This window comes from Phyllobates terribilis, unplaced genomic scaffold, assembly GCF_046119375.1.
Source record: "Phyllobates terribilis strain yellow unplaced genomic scaffold, ASM4611937v1 Scaffold_3__8_contigs__length_932513732, whole genome shotgun sequence".
Taxonomy (NCBI): domain Eukaryota; kingdom Metazoa; phylum Chordata; class Amphibia; order Anura; family Dendrobatidae; genus Phyllobates; species Phyllobates terribilis.
Window position 1 is genome coordinate 231,469,248 of NW_027362763.1, and position 20,219 is coordinate 231,489,466.

The 20,219-nt window shown below is 44.8% G+C and overlaps 1 protein-coding gene across 1 annotated transcript in view; it reads left to right on the plus strand.

Annotated features, from left to right (window-relative positions):
* LOC141258053 (phospholipid scramblase family member 5-like) overlaps positions 1-20,219 on the plus strand; it is a 179,627-nt gene that overhangs the window by 39,727 nt on the left and 119,681 nt on the right. Inside the window, exons 4-5 of the mRNA XM_073673052.1 lie at positions 7,257-7,477; positions 19,113-19,274. Of these exons, the coding sequence (XP_073529153.1) occupies positions 7,257-7,477; positions 19,113-19,274 (383 nt within the window). The remainder of the gene's footprint in view (positions 1-7,256; positions 7,478-19,112; positions 19,275-20,219) is intronic.

The following is a 20,219-nucleotide window of genomic DNA, read 5'->3' on the forward strand; positions in this document are numbered from 1 at the left end:
CCTACTGTCTGAGTAAACTGGTTCTACCATTGCCTGGTAATCTCTACCTCTCAGACCAATAGCTGCCCGGCACCAAATCATCATTTCACTTTTCGGGGGCATGGCAATAGGGAAAGGGTCACACATTCGCACGCTACCAATCTCACCACCGGAGAGTTCTAGCTGTTGCCGTCGCATCAGTGCCCGGATCTCTTTCTGGAGCACTCGCTGCTGGCCGGAGCTGGCGTTCTTGGCAACCTGTTGTAAAAGGAAAATCACCTCTGCAAGACAATTTTCAATTACATTAGTTCCTAGAGTTATCTTTGGGTGACTCTCGTGTTTGTCAATGTCTACAATGATCAGTCCCTGTGCTGCCAATTCGACTCTACCGATTTTAATGGTCACCTCTTTAAATCCAATCTGTGGCACGGGCTGACCATTGCTGGCGATGATACTCAAGTCGTCGTCAGGGTAGCGGGTGATATCCGAGTCATTCCAGTACTGCTTGAAGAGCACGTACGGGATGGTGGTGACCTGTGACCCGGTGTCCAGTAGGGCACTCATAGGAATGCCATCCAGTACCACGGGTAAGACTGGACGTCCTCCCACATATTTGTCGTGCCAGTTCGATGGGCCTGGTGATCTTTTTCCTGGGGGTTGGCCCTCTACCCCAGGTTGTGCCAGTTTAAAGGACAGTACCTTGCCATATGTCCGGGTTGATTGCAGCGGCGGCAGATGGGTCATCCGTCCTCGTTGTATCGGTCGCTGAGTCTTCCTCTGGCCGGTGGGGTCCTCCTTGGTCGACGCCACGGGATGTCCTCCGGTCCGGATGCCAGCTGGATCTTCCCTGGAGTGGAAACCTGTAAAGACTGCACAGTTCGGGTTAGCGCAGCAACGCTTTTAGCTAGCTCTTGGACCTGATGGTGCAGGTCTGGAGCCGGGTCATTGTTCAAAGCCTGCGCATCAGCTCCCACAGGCCCTGCCGACAAGGGCGCCGCCTCCTGGTGGTAAGTGGTAGTGGGGCGTCTGTGGGTCACAACGCCACCTGGTGCCGGTTCTCGAAGCACCCGGATGGCTCTGTCCTTGAACTGTGCAAATCCCAGATGAGGGTCCTGTAAGGCCATTGCCCGCAACTGGGTTTGGTGGGCATTGCAATATAAACCCTCTATAAATTGTTCAGTCAACAGCCTGTCCTCGTCTCCCACGCCGTCAGGGTCGGTCTGCTTAATGGCTCTCAGGGCCTCTTGTAGGTTCAGGGCATAGTCCCCTATACTCTCATGTGCCCGCTGTTTGCACCCGTAGAATCTAAGCTTGATCTCGGCTGAGGTGCGGGTATCAAAGGTGTCCCTCAGCCGGGTTAGTATCCCTGCGACAGTCCTCCCCCCAGGTGGCCAGGACTTTACCTCCCTTTGGGTTGCCCCGGTTAATTGGGCCACCAGGATGCTCACTTTTTGCTCCTCTGTGAGGGGGTACACCTGGAAGAGGCTATCCAGCTTTTCTCTAAAGTCATGCAGGGTATGTGACTCCCCTGAGTACTGGGGTAGCCAGGCTGCCCCCGGGATATAGGGCATGGTGAAAGGCATGACCACAACAGCGGTGGCGCTGGCGGGGGTTGAAGCGGTGAAGCTCTCCTCCGTATCCGACATCCTTCTCCCCCCTAGTGGACTGTGGCCTACCTTGCGATGATCCTCTTCCGTAGGCCGCGGCTCCGCAGTGAATCGTCAGGGTTGAGGACCTTCCGTCGCGCTCCTGTGACGTTTGCGTCTGCTGGGCTCCTTCCAGGACCTTACGCAACGTCCGGACGTGAGGCGGGGCTTCAGTTCTCGCGCGCTTTCGGAGTCCACGCCCCTCTTCTTCCCGCGCGGCGTCCTCAAGATGGCGTCCAATGGCGGGAAAACTCCACGTGTGGCGGGAAGAAGGCTGAAGATGGCGCCGGATGGCGGGAAAACTCCACCGATGGCGGGAAGGAAGCGGAAGATGGCGCCGGATGGCGGGAATCTTCACCACAGGTAAGTTTGAACAGTCTTTTTCAGGCACGCAGTACCCGGTGGTTGCGGGCACGAGATCCTGCCGACTACGCCAAAAGTTGACGCGCCCCTGGGCCTGTGTCGCGCAGCGTTGCGCACGCGGGAGCTTACCTGGAGCCGGATCTGTTGAGGGTTGTAGTCTCGTGGCGGTGATCCGGTCCGTGCCCAGGGAGTCAGACTAAGTGGCGCTTTATCAGCGGTAGATGTTGGACGACTACGCCACCCGTTGAGTACAGCTAAGGAGCTGCTGCTGCAGGGCAGACCGCTGAGGCCGGTGGTAGGATTGTGCAGCGTGATAGTATAACCCCCAACGGGAGGGGTATGGCCTCAGGGCAGCCGATGTGGATGATGGAGGTAGCAGGAACCACTCGGAGACGGTACGGTGTAGTTCAGGGTCTTTACTGGTGACAAAGATAGACCCTCCCGGAGTACTGGCTAGTGATTGGGGCCTGGTCAGTCCTTGAGCAGGTGGGATCTCCCCTGGCCAGGCGGAGTTGTAGGCCTCCCAAACTAACGATACTCTTCTGGCTACCTTGCTAGAGGCGGGTATAAGTAGCCCACGTCCCTGAGTGTACCGTGTGGTGCTCACCCGTATGGCCGGTGACTCGGGGCCTTCTAGTAGCTTTCGCTCCACGACGGCGGTGCTGGTCCCACGCGTGTGACCGTGCCTTCGGGTTTCTGGGCCAGAGGACCTGCAATCCCCTGCCGGTCGGTTTCTGCTGCTGGATAGGAGTTAGTCCCCACAGCCTCGGACTCCGGGTCCGGTGATAACTTCTCAGTCAGGGCGAGCTCTGCAGCTGCCAGCCCCTGACTCCTTGTAACACTGCTCCCACAGAGCTCCTGTTGTTTCTTCCTATGCTGCTTCTCTTCTCTACTTCTTCTCTACTCACTAACCCTGCCTCAGCCCTAGGTTTATATAGGGGAAGTTCTTCCCCTCCCAGGACTGGGCAGGAGGTGTGGCATGCATAGGATCCCTGACCAAGAGACCTCCCACCTGCTCTCAGACGTAATATCTCTATCACTGTGGCAACCAGACCCCTGGGGTGTCACATTAGATTAAAAGTAAAAAAGTTATGGCTCTTTAAGGAAGGGAAGGAAAAAACGAAAGCGCACAAATGAAAAATTATCCCTAGTATAATATATGTATAAAGGCTCCAAACCAATGCTGTACCTTAAAGTATCAAACCCTTTTGGTTTAGAAAGTAAAAGTCCACATGTGGCAGATATGCTTAGAATTTCCTGGATACATTCATGGTGCAGAATACATAATCACTATACGTGTGCACAATGCCCCCTCCCTCACATCCTTCTTCATGTACAGTTCTCTATAGTATTTACAATGGATTCAAGCTTGGCACCCCAGAGAACATTAAATTGACTTTAAATGAGAGCATTTTTGGATCACTGTGCATAGCTACATATTACAAAGAGCCGACACCATTTACTTAGGCATTTTTACGATATTTCACTCCTGCAACGATGCGAGTTGTATTTACAGAAAACTACCACCAATTAGCTGGCAGATTTCTGGAAAGAATATGAAAGAGATAATGTACATGACGAGAGTGAGATGTAACAAAAGGGCATTTTGTCTTAGATTCAATTAAGACTTGTGTCTTAGTAGGAGACAAGTATTAAGCAACATAGCGGAAGCAACCCACAGGAGAAGAGGCCCAGCTTGGAACTGACTCCATGCAGATAATTATGCCTACGGCTAGATAAACTTTGATGCCTTCAGATTGTTCTTTGTGAGGGCTGAGATATATTATGGGTTTCTAGCTAAAAGAACACAAAAAGAAAAAAAAACAGGTATTGGGGAGGTTGGTAAAAAAAAAATCATGCTTGATCGATCACTGTGGGATACATATCTTGTATTTAATATAATATTTACTGATGGATTTTCCATGATAAGAAGTGTGAAGCATCCCTCAGGCTTTTTAATGCTCCACTCATCACTTACTCTTGCTGCTAATTGTAAATTGTAAGGGTAAAACAATCACACCACAAAAAAATGATAATGGCAGTCACAAGCACTACTAAATATAGTAAGGGAAAAACCAAAGACAACCAAAATACCCAAATAACTGGAAGTAAATGGATAAATCGCACAATGCATAAAAATAATGATAAATAATACAGGGCATTTAGTTAACATAATTTTTTAACAAAATAATGTAAAAGCCATCCCGCTTTGTAGTTTAGTGTGCTTCAGTGCATATAAGGGTGTGGCCGCCCTTTGTCTGAGCTGAAAGGTTCATTCTGCCTCTCAGGTCCATGCTTCTACTAGGGGTTCAGTCTCTCTGCCCTTATCCATATGTATGTCACTTGACAAATGGTAAGGTTTTAATATTAGAGTTAGGACTGTCCCATAAGGGTTGCCGTGACGTGGCGGGATGGCTTTTACATTATTTTGATCAAAATTATGTTAACTAAATACCCTTTATTATTTATCATTATTTTTATGCACTGGCGATTTATCCATTTACTTCCAGTTATTTGGGTATTTTGCTTGTCTTTGGTTTTTCTGTGTCTAGTGGCCTTATGTGAACATGCATTTACACTTTCCATGCACATCAATTTACGTTTCAGTTCAGACTCCCAGGTTTTTTCTAAATATAGTAAGGAATGATTGACCAATATGAGATAGATAGATAGATAGATAGATAGATAGATAGATAGATTGATAGATAGATATGAGAGAGACAGAGAGATAGATATGAAATAGATATTCAGATAAATATATAGATAGATTAGAAATAAAGATCAGCATTATTCACACCAGTCTTCATGAGGAGTCAGAGGCGCCCAATTCATTAAAAAGTATATGCCTCTTAATGAATCAGGCGAGTCTTAAAAGTGATGTGAGTCTCACCACAAATCTTACTCCTGTCAGAGACTTGAGTAAAATATGTGGCGTAAGTTACTCCAAAACTCATCATGAAGTAGATGAGCAGTGACAGCCATGCCCCATTCTGCTCCAATTTTGCGACTTTTGCCATTTTCACGTCAGTTTTGACCAACCAAATTGGGTGGAACTGGCCGATACTGCCGTGAAAACACCAATATTTTTTGTACAGCCTTGGGTTGCACAAAAGTGTTGTGACTTTCAAAGTGTTTTACACCAGATTTGTGGCATAAACACTTTCATAAATCAGGGCATAAGTGTAAATATATTTCATAATTTGTTAATTCCATACACATGATTTGGGAATAGGACACATCCAATGTTGATCAGTATTGGTCTCATACCCTATTAGTACTGGATTTCCAGATAGGATGAGGTGATATAATTTCACCTCTCTTTACCATTGAAAGCCATCTTGATTTTATTAAATAAATATGCTGACTAATGACTTTCATAAACCAAATTATTGATTGCTGTTTTACAGAAAGTTAGGCCACTTGCACACGTTCAGTATTTGGTGTGTTTTTTACCTCAGTATTTGTAAGGCAAAAATCAGGCGTGGAACAATAAGAGGAAAAGTATAGTAGAAACACGTCACCACTTCTGTATTTATCACCCACTCCTGGTTTTGACTTAAAAATACTGATGTAAAATACTGACCAAATACTCAACATGTGCACGTGGCCTCAAAGGTGTTCTATAATCCAGATTTTTTTAAAAAAACACCCATTATGCTCAAACATACTAAAATGTATACTCTTCTTAACAATTCCTTACCATTTTTCTTACATCACTACTCAGGTCCTCTGCCAGTCTCTGAATGTCCCATTCCTACCAATTGGGCATGTGAACACTACAGCCAGTGATTGGCTACAGCGGTCACATGTCTGGCCAGGAACGAATTTACAGATACAATCTCTCTGCATCCTGTTGTAATCCCAATGCCACCATCCCTGCGTGGTCCCTCTCCCTCCTCCCAGCAGGAACGCCAACATACTCACTGCACCGGCTGCACAGCAGTGTCACCATTCCCTGCTATGGCTTCCTGTCTCTCTGGGCCTGCGCAGGTCTCCCGACAGCGTAGCTAGTCCACGCACACCTGCTTCCCAAATCTTAAAGGGCATGTTGGATATGCCCCCAGTCAATAGCTAGGAGGCATCAAGTATATAATGCACGCTCCCCAGTAAGGAGGTGCTTGAGCAACGCCTCTACCTTGATTTAGTTAGTGTTGTGCAACTAGTCAGTTGCCAGGTGCCCCATGTTGTCTGACCCAGAACCTATTCCTGAAACCTGTGTTGTCTGAACCAGTACCTGTCCCTGGAACCAGTGTTGTCTGAACCAGAACCTGTTCCTGAGACTCGTGTTGTCTCAACCTAAAACTGCTCTGTCAGTACCTGTGCTTGAAACCGCTACAGCGGTACCTTAGCCTGAAACTGTTCGGCAGTAGCTGACCCCGAAACCGCCCGAGTGGTACCTGAACCTGACACCGCTCCGGTGGTACCTCAGCCTGAATCTGCTCCGGCAGTACCTGAACCTGACACCGCTCCGGTGGTACCTCAGCCTGAAACTGCTCCGGCAGTATCTGTTCCAGAATCCGCACTGTCTGAAACAGAACCAGTATCTGAATCCTGTCCTGCCAGTGACTCTGAGTCCGTGTCTGTGATTGCGATCTTGACCCTTGGGTTCAGCTGCTGCAGCACCGGGGACTGCCTAGGAGAGGTACCTGGTGGCTGTCTGCACTGCAAGCCTTACTCCACCATCAGGAGTTCTAGCGAACACCAGATAGCCGCTTAGCCAAGCCCCTCCTGGGTAAGCCTGGATCATGGCACAGTGGGTCCATGATCGATGTGTGTGAAACCTGTTCTGGACAAACATGTTACCGCAGTGGCCAATCTCTAGCTGCAGTGCTGTCTGCCAGTCATTCAGCTGAAAAAGAAAGCACAGAGACCAGTGGGGATTAATATATTTTATTGTTTTCAAGCTTCCTGGGTGTGTTGAAGTTTTTTTACATTTATAAGTACAGTAATAAACTTTTAGGATTATTTTTGCGGTGAGTAGAAGAAATAAAAATTAATATTTTAAAACAATTCAAAGACAAAATCTGACTTTATATATGGTAGTAATATAAATGTTTCAAGTACTGTCTGCATGCCTCGTATGCTTCGGATTTATTTTGCAGTAATGTGATAGAACAGTTGGCCAACAACATATAACGACTATTGCCACAATGACCATCAATAGCAATGAAGAGAATAGAAATCGGACAAAACGTCACCATTACACTACTGTGTCCTTCATGTGATATGTGGCATGTTTTCATATCTTCTTCATTTTTTTTTCTCTAGTTTTTCTTGGAACCGAGAAGAGCAACAAGTATGAAATAAAAGATAACTTTGGACAAAGACTTTATTTTGCAATAGAGGAAAATATCTACCTCAATAAAAACTTATGTGGACCACTGCGGCCTTTCAGCATGCACATTGCTAATAACACGGGCCGTGAAGTAATCACAGTTATTAGGCCCCTGAGGTGCATTACTTGCTGCTTTCCCTGCTACTTGCAAGAGGTTAGTGACTTTGTGTTGATCGCTTCTTATTATTACTGCCTTTTTGTGATGAGTTGCATATGTTCACTGCTAAACCTTTTGAAGTGTCATAGCCAGGATACAAATAGATGCAATATACACTGCTCAAAAAAATAAAGGGAACACTCAAATAACACATCCTAGATCTGAATGAATGAAATATTCTCATTGAATACTTTGTTCTGTACAAAGTTGAATGTGCTGACAACAAAATCACACAAAAATCATCAATGGAAATCAAATTTGTTAACCAATGGAGGCCTGGATTTGGAGTCACCCCCAAAATTAAAGTTGAAAAACACACTACAGGCTGATCCAACTTTGATGTAATGTCCTTAAAACAAGTCAAAATGAGGCTCAGTATTGTGTGTGGCCTTCACGTGCCTGTATGACCTCCCTACAACGCCTGGGCATGCTCCTGATGAGGTTGCGGATGGTCTACTGTGGGATCTCCTCCCAGACCTGGACTAAGGCATCCGCCAACTCCAGGACAGTCTGTGGTGCAACGTGACGTTGGTGGATGGAGAGAGACATGAAGTCCCAGATGTGCTCAATCGGATTCAGGTCTGGGGAACGGGCAGGCCAGTCCATATCTTCAATGCCTTCATCTTGCAGGAACTGCTGACACACTCCAGCCACATGAGGTCTGGCATTGTCCAGCATTAGGAGGAACCCAGGGCCAACCGCACCAGCATATGGTCTCATAAGGGGTCTGAGGATCTCATCTCGGTACCTAATGGCAGTCAGGCTACCTCTGGAGAGCACATGGAGGGCTGTGCTGCCCTCCAAAGAAATGCCACAGAACACCAGGATTGGCAAAGTCGCCACTGGTGCCCTGTGCTCTTCACAGATGTAAGCAGGTTCCCACTGAGGACATGTGACAGACGTGACAGAGTCTGGAGACGTCGTGGAGAGCAATCTGCTGCCTGCAACATCCTTCAGCATGACCGGTTTGGCAGTGGGTCAGTAATGGTGTGGAGTGGCATTTCTTTGGAGGGCCGCACAGCCCTCCATGTGCTCGCCAGAGTTAGCCTGACTGCCATTAGGTACCGAGATGAGATCCTCAGACCCCTTGAGAGATCATATGCTGAACAGCCTTATTGAATAATATTGGTCCGAGTGATGTTCATGTGAGGTCAGTTTATTTCATGGGCAGCACTCATACAGAAAAGATGGTCATGTGAATATACCGTAAGGCTCCATTCCGATGACTGTAGTTACCATCTGAGCGCTGTCCATAGAAAAATAGTCAGCTTTAAAAGCTTTTAGCAACTATTAGAAGTAACACAAGCACAGGAGACAGGAAGTGTTGTAATCCAGAAGCATCCAGAAACTAGAGGGGTTAACACAGTCACAGGAGAAGGGGAGTGTTTTAGCAGAGCTCCAGGGGGATTGTGGGGAAGTTGTTTACTGTCTGTCCGGAGCCGAAGAGAAAGGTGGCTTACGATCTGTATCTCACAGAAGGCAAAGGAACAGAATTCAGGTCAGGAGGGAAGCTAAACAAAGGTCAGTTAGACTCCCTGAGCTAACAGTGTGGAGTATTATTGGCCAGGAAGATAAGGACTGGAAGGAAGCCTGTCAGATTATTTCCCTCATCACACCCTTTACCCCCTCCATCTCCATGCAGGAGAAAGAATGCTGTGTACTATTGAGTCCTTGTGAAGGAAAAGCCTGTGGTTGTGTATGCATTAAAACTGTGCTGTACTGTGCTACCAGATAATAGACTTGTACTGCTGTGCTGCAAAGGAGACTGTACTGTTAATACTGGAGCCTGTTGCTCAAAGAGACATTTGCATTGCACTGGACGTGCCTCATTAAATGTTACTATTCTACCGTTTATGAAGACTCTTGTCAGAGGTGTCTGGTCAGTAACTGAATCTATTGTGTGCCTGAGAGAAGCTGCAACCTATGGTCGCCCTGAGTAACGGTTCCCCTATGATTCCAACGAATTCATGTAATTGGTCCATGAGTCAGGTTATTTTTTATCATAGTTGGGTCAGAGTTTCATCAGTTTTTCTCACATGAAAAAAAATGAACTGATGGAGGTTTTTCCAGTTTCTCCTATCCAGCAGACTGTGAAAAACAGACAGCACCTGGATGGCAGCGGAGTGCAGTCCAATTACATATAGAAGTGGCTCTCTTAGCTTGCAACGGTTCACACCTGTTTTTGTTATGCGCAGGCCCTTAGTGACTCACATAGGACCAGAAAAAGCGCAGCCACAGACGCACTTTGTGCAAAAGTCCTTAAGGGCCGGGATACTCTTCACCCATTCATGAAGAGGAGGGGGGGGGCTTTACAGAGCCCTTCCAAGACTGCTGTTGCAGGATAGCTGGTGTCTGGTAACGCGGACAATGTAGCGTCAAGTACAAAAGAAAATCCAAAGCTAGCAGCATAAAACCCAAATGAAAGCCAAAGGGAAACCCAGGGACAATAGCTAATAAAGAAGAATCAATAATGACCATTAGTAACTACTGAGAAGCAACCAGAGCCCAAACAGGAAGCACTCACCATACCACTACACAAGGCAACTTAATAAACAGCACTGAACAGGATTAGCAACAGGCTTTAAATAGCCAGCCCAAATCTAATATAACAATCAGGTGATGCATTCCTCCCTGTCATGTCCAGGGAGCCTCTCCCTGCTCACCTGTACTGCAGGGTGCACACATTCCCACCATTGGCTAACATCAGGCAAGGCAGCGTCCTGCATTGCCTGGCAACCGGGAGACACAATGTCCCATGTCTCCCAGGTCGCGAAACAAGTGGAAAGCACTGCGTCCCATGTTCCCATATCGCTCACCACTTCCACACACGAGGCACCACCGTGTGTAGTCACACCACAGGCCGGAGAATCAGTCTGTAAACTGAAGGAGGACGATTGCGTCCATGGCAGGTATTCTTAACAGTTGTTTTTCTGTTCGGAAGTGACAGTCAGTCTTTGATATTTGTATACACAGGCTTTCTGACTGAGCACTCTACCCATCATCCTATGGAGTTTTTAATCACCCAGGATAGGTATCATATTCGGCTAGGTTCCCTGCAAAGAAGGTCACCTTGTCGATGGCCGTTGGGCACACATTAATTGGCCAATTTATGCGCTAAGTATTTTCATTTTAACTTTTTTTTTTGTAGACCAGCAATGCAATTCGAATTTCATATGTTCTGCGTTTACATACTATAGCATTACAGAGTGCAGTTTTAATTTGTTATTCACATATGGAAGTAGCTCTCTTAGCATGCGCCAGTTTACACCAGTTTTTCTGTTTGGAAGTGACAGTCTTTGATATTTGTGAAAAATAGATAGCACCTGGATGGCATCTGAGTAATTTTGCAGACTGCCCAGTAAGTCACCCACTGCCCAGTCAGAGGGAGTGCGTGAGGCTGGGTCACGCCTTGGTGATGCAAGATCAACTTCCAGAGTCCGGAGGTTGACGTAACAGTACCAGATGGCGGCGGCAGCTGCCGAGGGCCACGTGATCGGAATTGAGCAAGCAGCGATAGTGCCGTTCAGAGGCAAATATGTAAACAAAAGGTATTGGCAAAAGTACTATTTGAAAGGTTTAAATCAATGTGCATTATATACATTGTAGTGGACCACCTCTTTAATGTCATGAAGACAGTTATGAGTGGAAACCACCGAGTGGAAACTAGAATTTGCAGAATGCTGTCTATCACATAACATTTGGTATACAGGAGGCACTTGCTCAGTGTTGTGTATAATTCACAAATAAATAATGTTGACACTTTTGACAACGGAAAAGCAGATTTTTGCATTCCTGATGTTTTTTCATTTTTATATGAGTAGATTTAAAACTACAGGGTGGGCCATTTATATGGATACACCTAAATTAAATGGGAATGGTTGGTGATATAAACTTCCTGTTTGTGGCACATTAGTATATGGGAGGGGGAAAACTTTTCCAGATGGGTGAAAATGAAAGAATGAAGTTACATTAAAACCAAGCACGCCATTGTTTTTCTTATGAAATTCTCAATAAGTTTGATGTGTCACATGACCCTCTTCCCATTGAAAAAAATAAAGTTGGATCCAAAATGGCCAACTTCAAAATGGCCGCCATGGTCACCACCCATCTGGAAAAGTTTTCCCCCTCCCATATATTAATGTGCCACAAACAGGAAGTTGATATCACCAACCATTCCCATTTAATTTAGGTGTATCCATATAAATGGCCCACCCTGTATATGTTATGTTCAGGCTTCCATACATACAACCCCTGGCAAAAATTATGCAATCACCGGGCTCAGAGGATGTTCATTCAGTTGTTTAATGTTGTTGAAAAAAAGCAGATCACAGACATGGCACAAAACTAAAGTCATTTCAAATGGCAACTTTATGGCATTAAGAAACACTAAAAGAAATCAAGAAAAAAATGTGGTACTAATAAGGGTATTTTTTTTTCAGACCAAGCAGAGGGAAAAAATTATGGAATCACTCAATTCTAAGGAAAAAAATTATGGAATCATGAAAAACAAACACACAAAAGAACACTCCAATACATCACTAGTATTTTGTTGCACCACCTCTGGCTTTAATAACAGCTTGCAGTCTCTGAGGCATGGACTTAATGAATGACAAACAGTACTCTTCATCAATCTGGCTCCAACTTTCTCTGATTGCTGTTGCCAGATCAGCTTTGAAGGTTGGAGCCTTGTCATGGACCATTTTCTTCAACCTCCACCAAAGATTTTCAATTGGATTGAGATCCAGACTATTTGCAGGCAATGACATTGACCTTATGCGTCTTCTTTCAAGAAATGTTTTCACCGTTTTTTGCTCTATGGCAGGATGCATTATCATCTTGAAAAGTGATGTCATCATCCCCAAACATCATGTCAATTGATGGGATAAGAAAACTGTCCAAAATATCAATGTAAACTTGGGCATTTATTGAAGATGTACTGACAGCCATCTCCCCAGTGCCTTTACCTGACATGCAGCCCCATATTATCATTGACTATGGAAATTTGCATGTTCTCTTCATTCAGTCATCTTTATAAATCTCATTGGAATGGCACCAAACAAAAGTTCCAGCATCATCACCTTGCCCAATGCAGATTCGCGATTCATCATTGAATATGACTTTCATCCAGTCATCCACAGTCCACGATGGCTTTTCCTTAGCCCATTGTAACCTTGTTTTTTTCTGTTTAGGTGTCAATGATGGCTTATGTTTAGCTTTTCTGTATGTAAATGCCATTTCCTTTAGGTGGTTTCTTACAGTTCGGTCACAGACATTGACTCCAGTTTCCTCCCATTCGTTCCTCATTTGTTTTTTTGTGCATTTCCTGTTTTGGAGACATATTGCTTTAAGTTTCCGGTCTTGACGCTTTGATGTCTTCCTTGGTCTACCAGTATGTTTGCCTATAGCAACCTTCCCATGTTGTTAGTATTTGGTCCAGATTTTAGACACAGCTGACTGTGAACAACCAACATCTTTTGCAACACTGCGTGATGATTTACCTTCTTTTAAGAGTTTGATAATCCTCTCCTTTGTTTCAATTGACATCTCTCGTGTTGGAGCCATGATTCATGTCAGTCCACTTGGTGCAACAGCTCTCCAAGGTGTGATCACTCCTTTTTAGATGCAGACTAACGAGCAGATCTAATTTGATGCAGGTGTTACTTTTGGAAATCATAATTTACAGGATGATTCCAGAATTTTTTCCTCAGAATTTAGTGATTCCATAATTTTTTCCCTCTGCTTGGTCTGAAAAAATTACCCATACTGAGTACCACATTTTTTTCTTGATTTCTTTTAGTGTTTCTTAAAGCCATAAAGTTGCCATTTGAAATGACTTTAGTTTTGTGCCATATCCGTGATCTGCTTTTTTTCAACAACATTAAACAACTGAATGAACATCCTCCGAGCCCGGTGATTCCATAATTTTTGCCAGGGGTTGTACTATGACACTGTAATAGTGAAGAAGGGTGTAACCTTCCTTTAGTACTAAAGTAGTTAGAATAACATGTTCCCAAAGTTATGTCTCTCTGAACTGCTGTTAGTTCAAGTTAAGGGGTTAGCTTCAGTGGTACAGTCAGAGTAGAGGGAGGAACGCAGTGTCTCGGTCAGGCGTGGAGTATATCTGGGGTTTAGTTTGACATATTTACTTGTGGTGCTGTAGTACTTTTAATCGGCCACAAGATGCCACTGTCGGGCGCAGCTGTTAGTGAGAGCCTGCTACCAGAATGACAGTGAGGAATTAACTGCCATGGGGGGTGGGGCATCCTAGGTAACGTCTGGAGAATTTTCCAGGAAGTGTTAGTTGGAGTCCTGTCAGAATTGTGACAGGAAGCCTTATGGGCGGACAGCCAGGGAAATTGGCTGCTGGGATAGACAGGGGCTCCCTACCCTCAGACAGTGGATAAGCAGTGTAAATATCTCCTCACGCAGAAGTCCCATTAGCCTGCCGGAGAAACTCAACAGAAGTATTGAGGACCCCGAGGCACTTCTAGTCTGCAGGTAGCAAAGGAAGATAGGACTCCAGGTTAAGCCGTGAGGGAGATATAGGATCCTGACACACTGTCGCTGGTGAGGAAACGTCTCTTGGGACTGAGAATAGAATTAGAGAGATGCTTCACCTAAAGAGGGCACCAGGGCTGAAGATGTTTCTAGCACCTGTATGGGAGAAACCTGTTGGACCTTATCCAATGTACCTGACTGTAAATACTGTATATACTCCTCTCCCCCAAGTAAAATCCCAGTTATGGTTAAGAACTTCGTGTCCTCTGAATTTATTGCTGTCCTGGTCCCAGAAGAGAAATGCCTGGAGACAGCCGCGATCAGATGGTTTGAAGTAAGTGAAGAATGTCACATGCCCAGCCACACATCAGAGGGAGGACACAAATTGTCTGTAGGGTGTCAAAGCGAACAGGGGCTACAACTCACCCACAACTACCTTGCTGGGGCACCTTACAACACTATCCAATCAATGCTGACAGTTCCAGACTGTATAGGGAAAGGATCCCAAGCCTGCCACAGATGGGGAACACTCGTGTAGAAAATATTTCTATTGGCAATGAAAATGGTAGCTACTAGTTATCAATTTACTCATACTCGAGGGGCGCCGAGCATCTCGAGCAGTGAGATGCTTGGGTGAGTACTGAGCAGGGACGAGCACGCTCGTTCATCACTAGTTCCAAGCAAACTTTTCTGCATTTTAATTTCCTGAGTGGGAGCAAATACTCCTGAGAGGTAAATATCCCACACCATACATACAGAGTGTTTCACAATCATAGATTCTATGCCCCTATAATTTTGTTTCTGGCAGTGTTATTTTAGACAATTAGGAAGTTTCCCTCTTAATTATTTTATTTCATTGTACAAAAGTTTCTTTTTAGACAGGGATGACACGGTCGTCGATTTTCTCATGCGAGAGAATTGGGGGCCATTTATGCTAATGACACTCAGCTCTAACCATTTATGCTGTTCATTTATTCACTATGTAATATGTATTGATGCTTCTGACCTATATGGTCTATTGGCACTTGGCACTTTAATTATGTATCACCTATTCTTGTACACACTTCTATTAATGTTCACACTTATGTTATCATGATGTCTATTTATTCATTTTATATATCCATTTTTTTTACCTATATGGTCCATTGGCACTTGGCACCTCGAGTTTGCATCATTTATGTCTGTATACACTTGGATTTAATGTTTCAATCATATATGTTATCATGTTGTTTACTTATTTATTATATATATGCAGTGAGGTTTTTGACCTATATGGTCTATTGGCACTTGGCACTTTTAGCATATTTTATTATTTATTTATTCACGCAATTATCTATTTTTATTTTCATTATTATTTTTATTTTTATCTTTTTATATTTTATGTACAACCTATGAATTTGATTATATTTATTATATGTTCATTGCTATTTTTATTTCATGTATTTGATGCACATATCTACTTATTTCACGCTCTTTGCGGCGCACTTTTCACATTTTAATCCTTTTTCCCCTTTTTTTCTTTTAATATACCACATATATAATGAATTACATATTTTTTATATATTTTTGTATATCCCAAACATATATTTTTCCTCACATATGACCCTTTAATATATTATAAAATTCTTTTGATACATTCATTCACAACATATTCATACATGGTTTATTTAGTTAATTCATATGACCCATGATTTTGTGTCTTAAAATTGTTTTATTTGTGTACACTTATAAACACTTATTCAATTTTGGTATACACTGACCTATCTATATGTTCCCTGTAGTACGGATGGGTTCGTGCATGTAGGATAAACTAACTTCCTGGTTCTTCTCGACATGGGCAATGTAACCGTCCGCCTTTCATAGGAAGTAGTCATCTGACATGCGCGCCGAGCACCATCTGACTTCCGGTCGGCGGCCATTGATTGAACAGCTGCCAATGATGTTCTGGTGATCAGCAACCCCCATATATAACCTACATCATGTAACATACCTGGTGGCATTCTTGCATAGTGCTCCATCCCCCACTATGCAAGATCGCAAACTTGATCACCAGTCCAGCCTGCTAGCCTGGTTTTCCTCCATGCTGTCTGCTTGCCTCTGTTCTGGCTGCTTAAGGGCGGCGCCCGATCACTTCCTGCTTCTTGTAGCTGTTGTGGGCACACCCCTTGTGTGTCCTCAGCCTATTGCTGTCCGTCTCTGGATATTTAAAACAGCTTCACCTGGAAGCTGGTGCCTGAGCATCGTGTTCATTCAGTGTGCTCTTTCACTCTGAATGTGCCAGGTCCTATTCTGTGTTTTCTTGCCTGCCTGTCTGCCTTCCTGGAGGCTGTATTTCCAGGCCTGTCTGAACACGCTCCTAGCCTGTTCGTCCCGCCCTCTGGGGGCCGCATACCCAGACTCGCTCCTGTATTTTGTTGCAGTACAGTTCCTGTCTGAACTGTCTCCTAACCTGCTTCCTGTTTCTCTCCATGTCCGTACCTTCCCTTTCTCCTGCATTTTCTGAACCAGCACTTGGCTTTACCTTGGCTCGTTCCTGTATTTTGTTGCAGTACAGTTCCTGTCTGAACTGTCTCCTAACCTGCTTCCTGTTTCTCTCCATGTCCGTACCTTCCCTTTCTCCTGCATCGTCTGAACCAGCACTTGGCTTTACCTTGGCTCGTTCCTGTATTTGTTGCAGTAACAGTTCCTGTCTGAACTGTCTCCTAACCTGTTTCCTGTTTTTCTCTATGTCCGTACCTTCCTTTTTTCTGCAGAGTCTGAACCTGCACCTAACTCCTACTCGTTGTCGCTGTACTTCCGTTTGTGAGTTTAGAGTCCACTCGCTACTTCATTGCAAGTATCTTGTGTGTATCTGGTTCTGCCTTTCCCTTCCAGTCTGTTCCGTGTGAACAGAGCCCTGTCCCCTCTGCTCTGCCTTGTTCGCCGCTCCGGCGGTTTCTGCCCGCTCTGCCTTGCTCACCGCTCCAGTGGCCTCGCCCCGCTCTGCTCTTGCTCACCGCTCCGGCGGTTCTTGCCTGCTCTGCCTTGCTCACCGCTCCTGCGGTTTCCGCTCTGCTCTGCCTTGCTCACCGCTCCTGCGGTTTCTGCTCTGCTCTGCCTTGCTCACCACTCCTGCGGTTTCCTCTCTGCTCTGCCTTTGCTCACCGCTCCGGCAGTCTCGCCCCACTTTGCTCTTGCTCACCGCTCCGGCGGCCTCGTCCTGCTCTGCTCTTGCTCACCGCTCCAGGTGGCCTCGTCCTGCTCTGCCCTTGCTCACCGCTCTAGGCGGTCTCGCTCCGCTCTGCACTTGCTCACCGCTTCGGCAGCCTCGCTCTGCTCTGTTTGTCTACCGCATCCGCGGTTCTGTTCCTGAGTCCCAATCTGTATTGGACCTTATCCCGTCTGTGCTCCAACCTGCTTGTGCCCCCCTGACTGCTCTCTAGCTGTGCTTGCCTGTACCCCCTGCCTGCACACCTGCCTGCCTGCATACCAATCGTACCTGCCTGTGCCCCCAGTCGGTGTGCCAGCCGAGCCTGCCTGTTCCTGTATTCCCCGGTGTGGGTCAACAGCCGTGTCCGGGGTCTGACCTGGAGTAGCACCTGGTCCCTCTGCTTGGTTCCTCCCTGGTGCACTGGTGTCGTATGCCGTCGTGCGACCTTGGTCGTATCGGGCAGATACTTAGTTACACCCCTCCAGGCACTCTCCGGTTCATGGTCCAGTGGGATCACTAATCACGCACACGCCAGTCAGTCCGGGCGTGTGCATAACACATCACATATCTAACATTGCGCTCCCTGAAGAAGACTGACGAAACGCGCGTCGGAGCGGCCGGTCATCCAGTTAGTTTATCCCCCTATTCCACCAGGTAATGGACACCACGGCAAACACTATGTATTTGATAATATGTGGGTTAAGTTCATTGTGACCCACCAATATGAGCTAATAACACCAATTCTATTCTAAATACAGATTGCTGTGCAACTTTAATTTTTGGTCTGCTATAGCTACTGAGTCCAATCTATATACTCTAGCCCTACAATTTTGTTATAGTTACTTGGTCTAATCTATACACTCTAGCCCCTCAATTTTGTTTATAGTGTCCTGTGATCCATTTGTATGGCATATGTGATTTATTGCTATTTGGACGATACCCACCTTATGAAATTACTAGTGTTTTTTAATAAGTTTTTATTGTGTCATGACTTTATTCAATAAAGGTTAAGTTTTATGATCTGATATACTAATTTTCTCACTTTTTTTGGATTAATATCCTATATGAAAGCAGATGTTACATCAGCTCTAACTCTGTCAGAGTTTGAGCTGAGTGTCATCTGAGTATGATACGATTCACTCGCATGAGAGAATCAAAGCACAGGTGCGGAGAAGATGGAGAACTTAATTTCTCCATCTTCTCCATTGTCTCTGTGCGCGTACATCGGACTGCACTCAGGTGATATCCGAGTACAGTTCGGTGTTTAACACTCACCCATAGACTTGTATGGGTGTGCATCATCCGATCATCGCATGCACCCGCAGGAAGCTGTGATTGTTCCCTCATGCCGAATCGGCTAGCACTCGGCTGTGTTATATGGTCGTGTGAGCAAACCTTTACTCTTTAACTAGACTTCAATAATACGACCTTATTTTATTCATCTAGACATACTATAAATACTAGAGTTTGAAGAATAATCTGAAAAAAATCCTGGACGAAAAGTAATAGATATATATATATATATATATATATATATACACATATATCTATATATATATATATATCTATATATCTATATATCTATATACATATATATATATATATATATATATATATATATATATATATTGTATACATTTGCACGTACACAACTACTTAGGTCTTTTCATTCAGATGCACGGAGCTTTGAGTAATGCATTTTTGTGCACAATTAAACACTTTACTACATTTGTGATGGTTTTTGACACACAGAGAGAAAATTACAGCTTTCTTTGTTTTATAATGGACATATTGCTCAGGACAGATATTGCTGAATGAGTTGCTTTGACAATCAGCACTAAGTGACAGCCCCCTGGTAATGTCAAGGGTATTGAAAGTTACTGTTGTAGATGAATTTAGACATCATTTTTCAGTTTGACTAATTGAAGTTTTTTTTCTTTTTAGCTAGAAGTACAGGCTCCCCCTGGGACAACTGTTGGTTTCATTGTCCAGAAATGGGATCCTCTGCTGCCAAAGTTCACAGTTCAGAATGAAAGTAAAGAAGATGTATTGAAGGTTATTGGTCCATATTTAACATTTCGCTGCTTAGGCGACGTCATTTTTGAGGTATGATCATTAAGATCACTAAATCTTAATTTTATTTTCTGTTGTGCTTTACAATGACTGAAATAGGTACACATACATCCACGTTTAAGATCTAATACTACAGCACCTCCTCACATTGCTTACCTTCTCTTATTAAAAATATTGTTTCTGTTAGGCTCACCTGGTGAGCGAATACTCAAAGCCCAAGGTAGGGGTGGGCATACAGGCCACAGGCATTGGTGCAGCAGGCAGGTGTGGAACGTGTTAAATAGATAGCTGAGGTACTGGAAGCTGCAGGCAGACAGGTAGCTGAGGTGCTGGAAGCCGCAGGCAGACAGGTAACTGAGGTGCTGGAAGCCGCAGGCAGACAGGTAACTGAGGTGCTGGAAGCCGCAGGCAGACAGGTAACTGAGGTGCTGGAAGCCGCAGGCAGACAGGTAACTGAGGTGCTGGAAGCCGCAGGCAGACAGGTAACTGAGGTGCAGGAAGTCGCAGGCAGACAGGTAACTGAGGTGCTGGAAGCCGCAGGCAGACAGGTAACTGAGGTACTCTGACAGTGGCAGAGATTGACAGATTGACATTGACAGGAAGCGCATCACTGGATCCGCCCATTGGCGCCCATTTCACAACCCGGGGTGTCCAGGAGACCCCTGCGGCTGTTATAGCAAGTGAGCATTTCTACTACACGCAGGTGATCTGATGATTGATCGCCTGTGGGTAGCAAAGGCGATCAGATAATCGCAGCTTCTAGTCTTCCATAAAGACCATTGAAGCATGCAAAAAGTAAAAAAAAAATGTTTTAAAAATATTAAAAAAATATAAAAGTTTAAAATCACCCTCCTTTTGCCCCATACAAAATAAAAAAAAAATCAAATATACACATATTTGGTATCGCCGCGTTCAAAATCGCCCGCTCTATCAATATATAACAAGAATTAATCCGATCGGTAAATGGCGAGAAAAAAA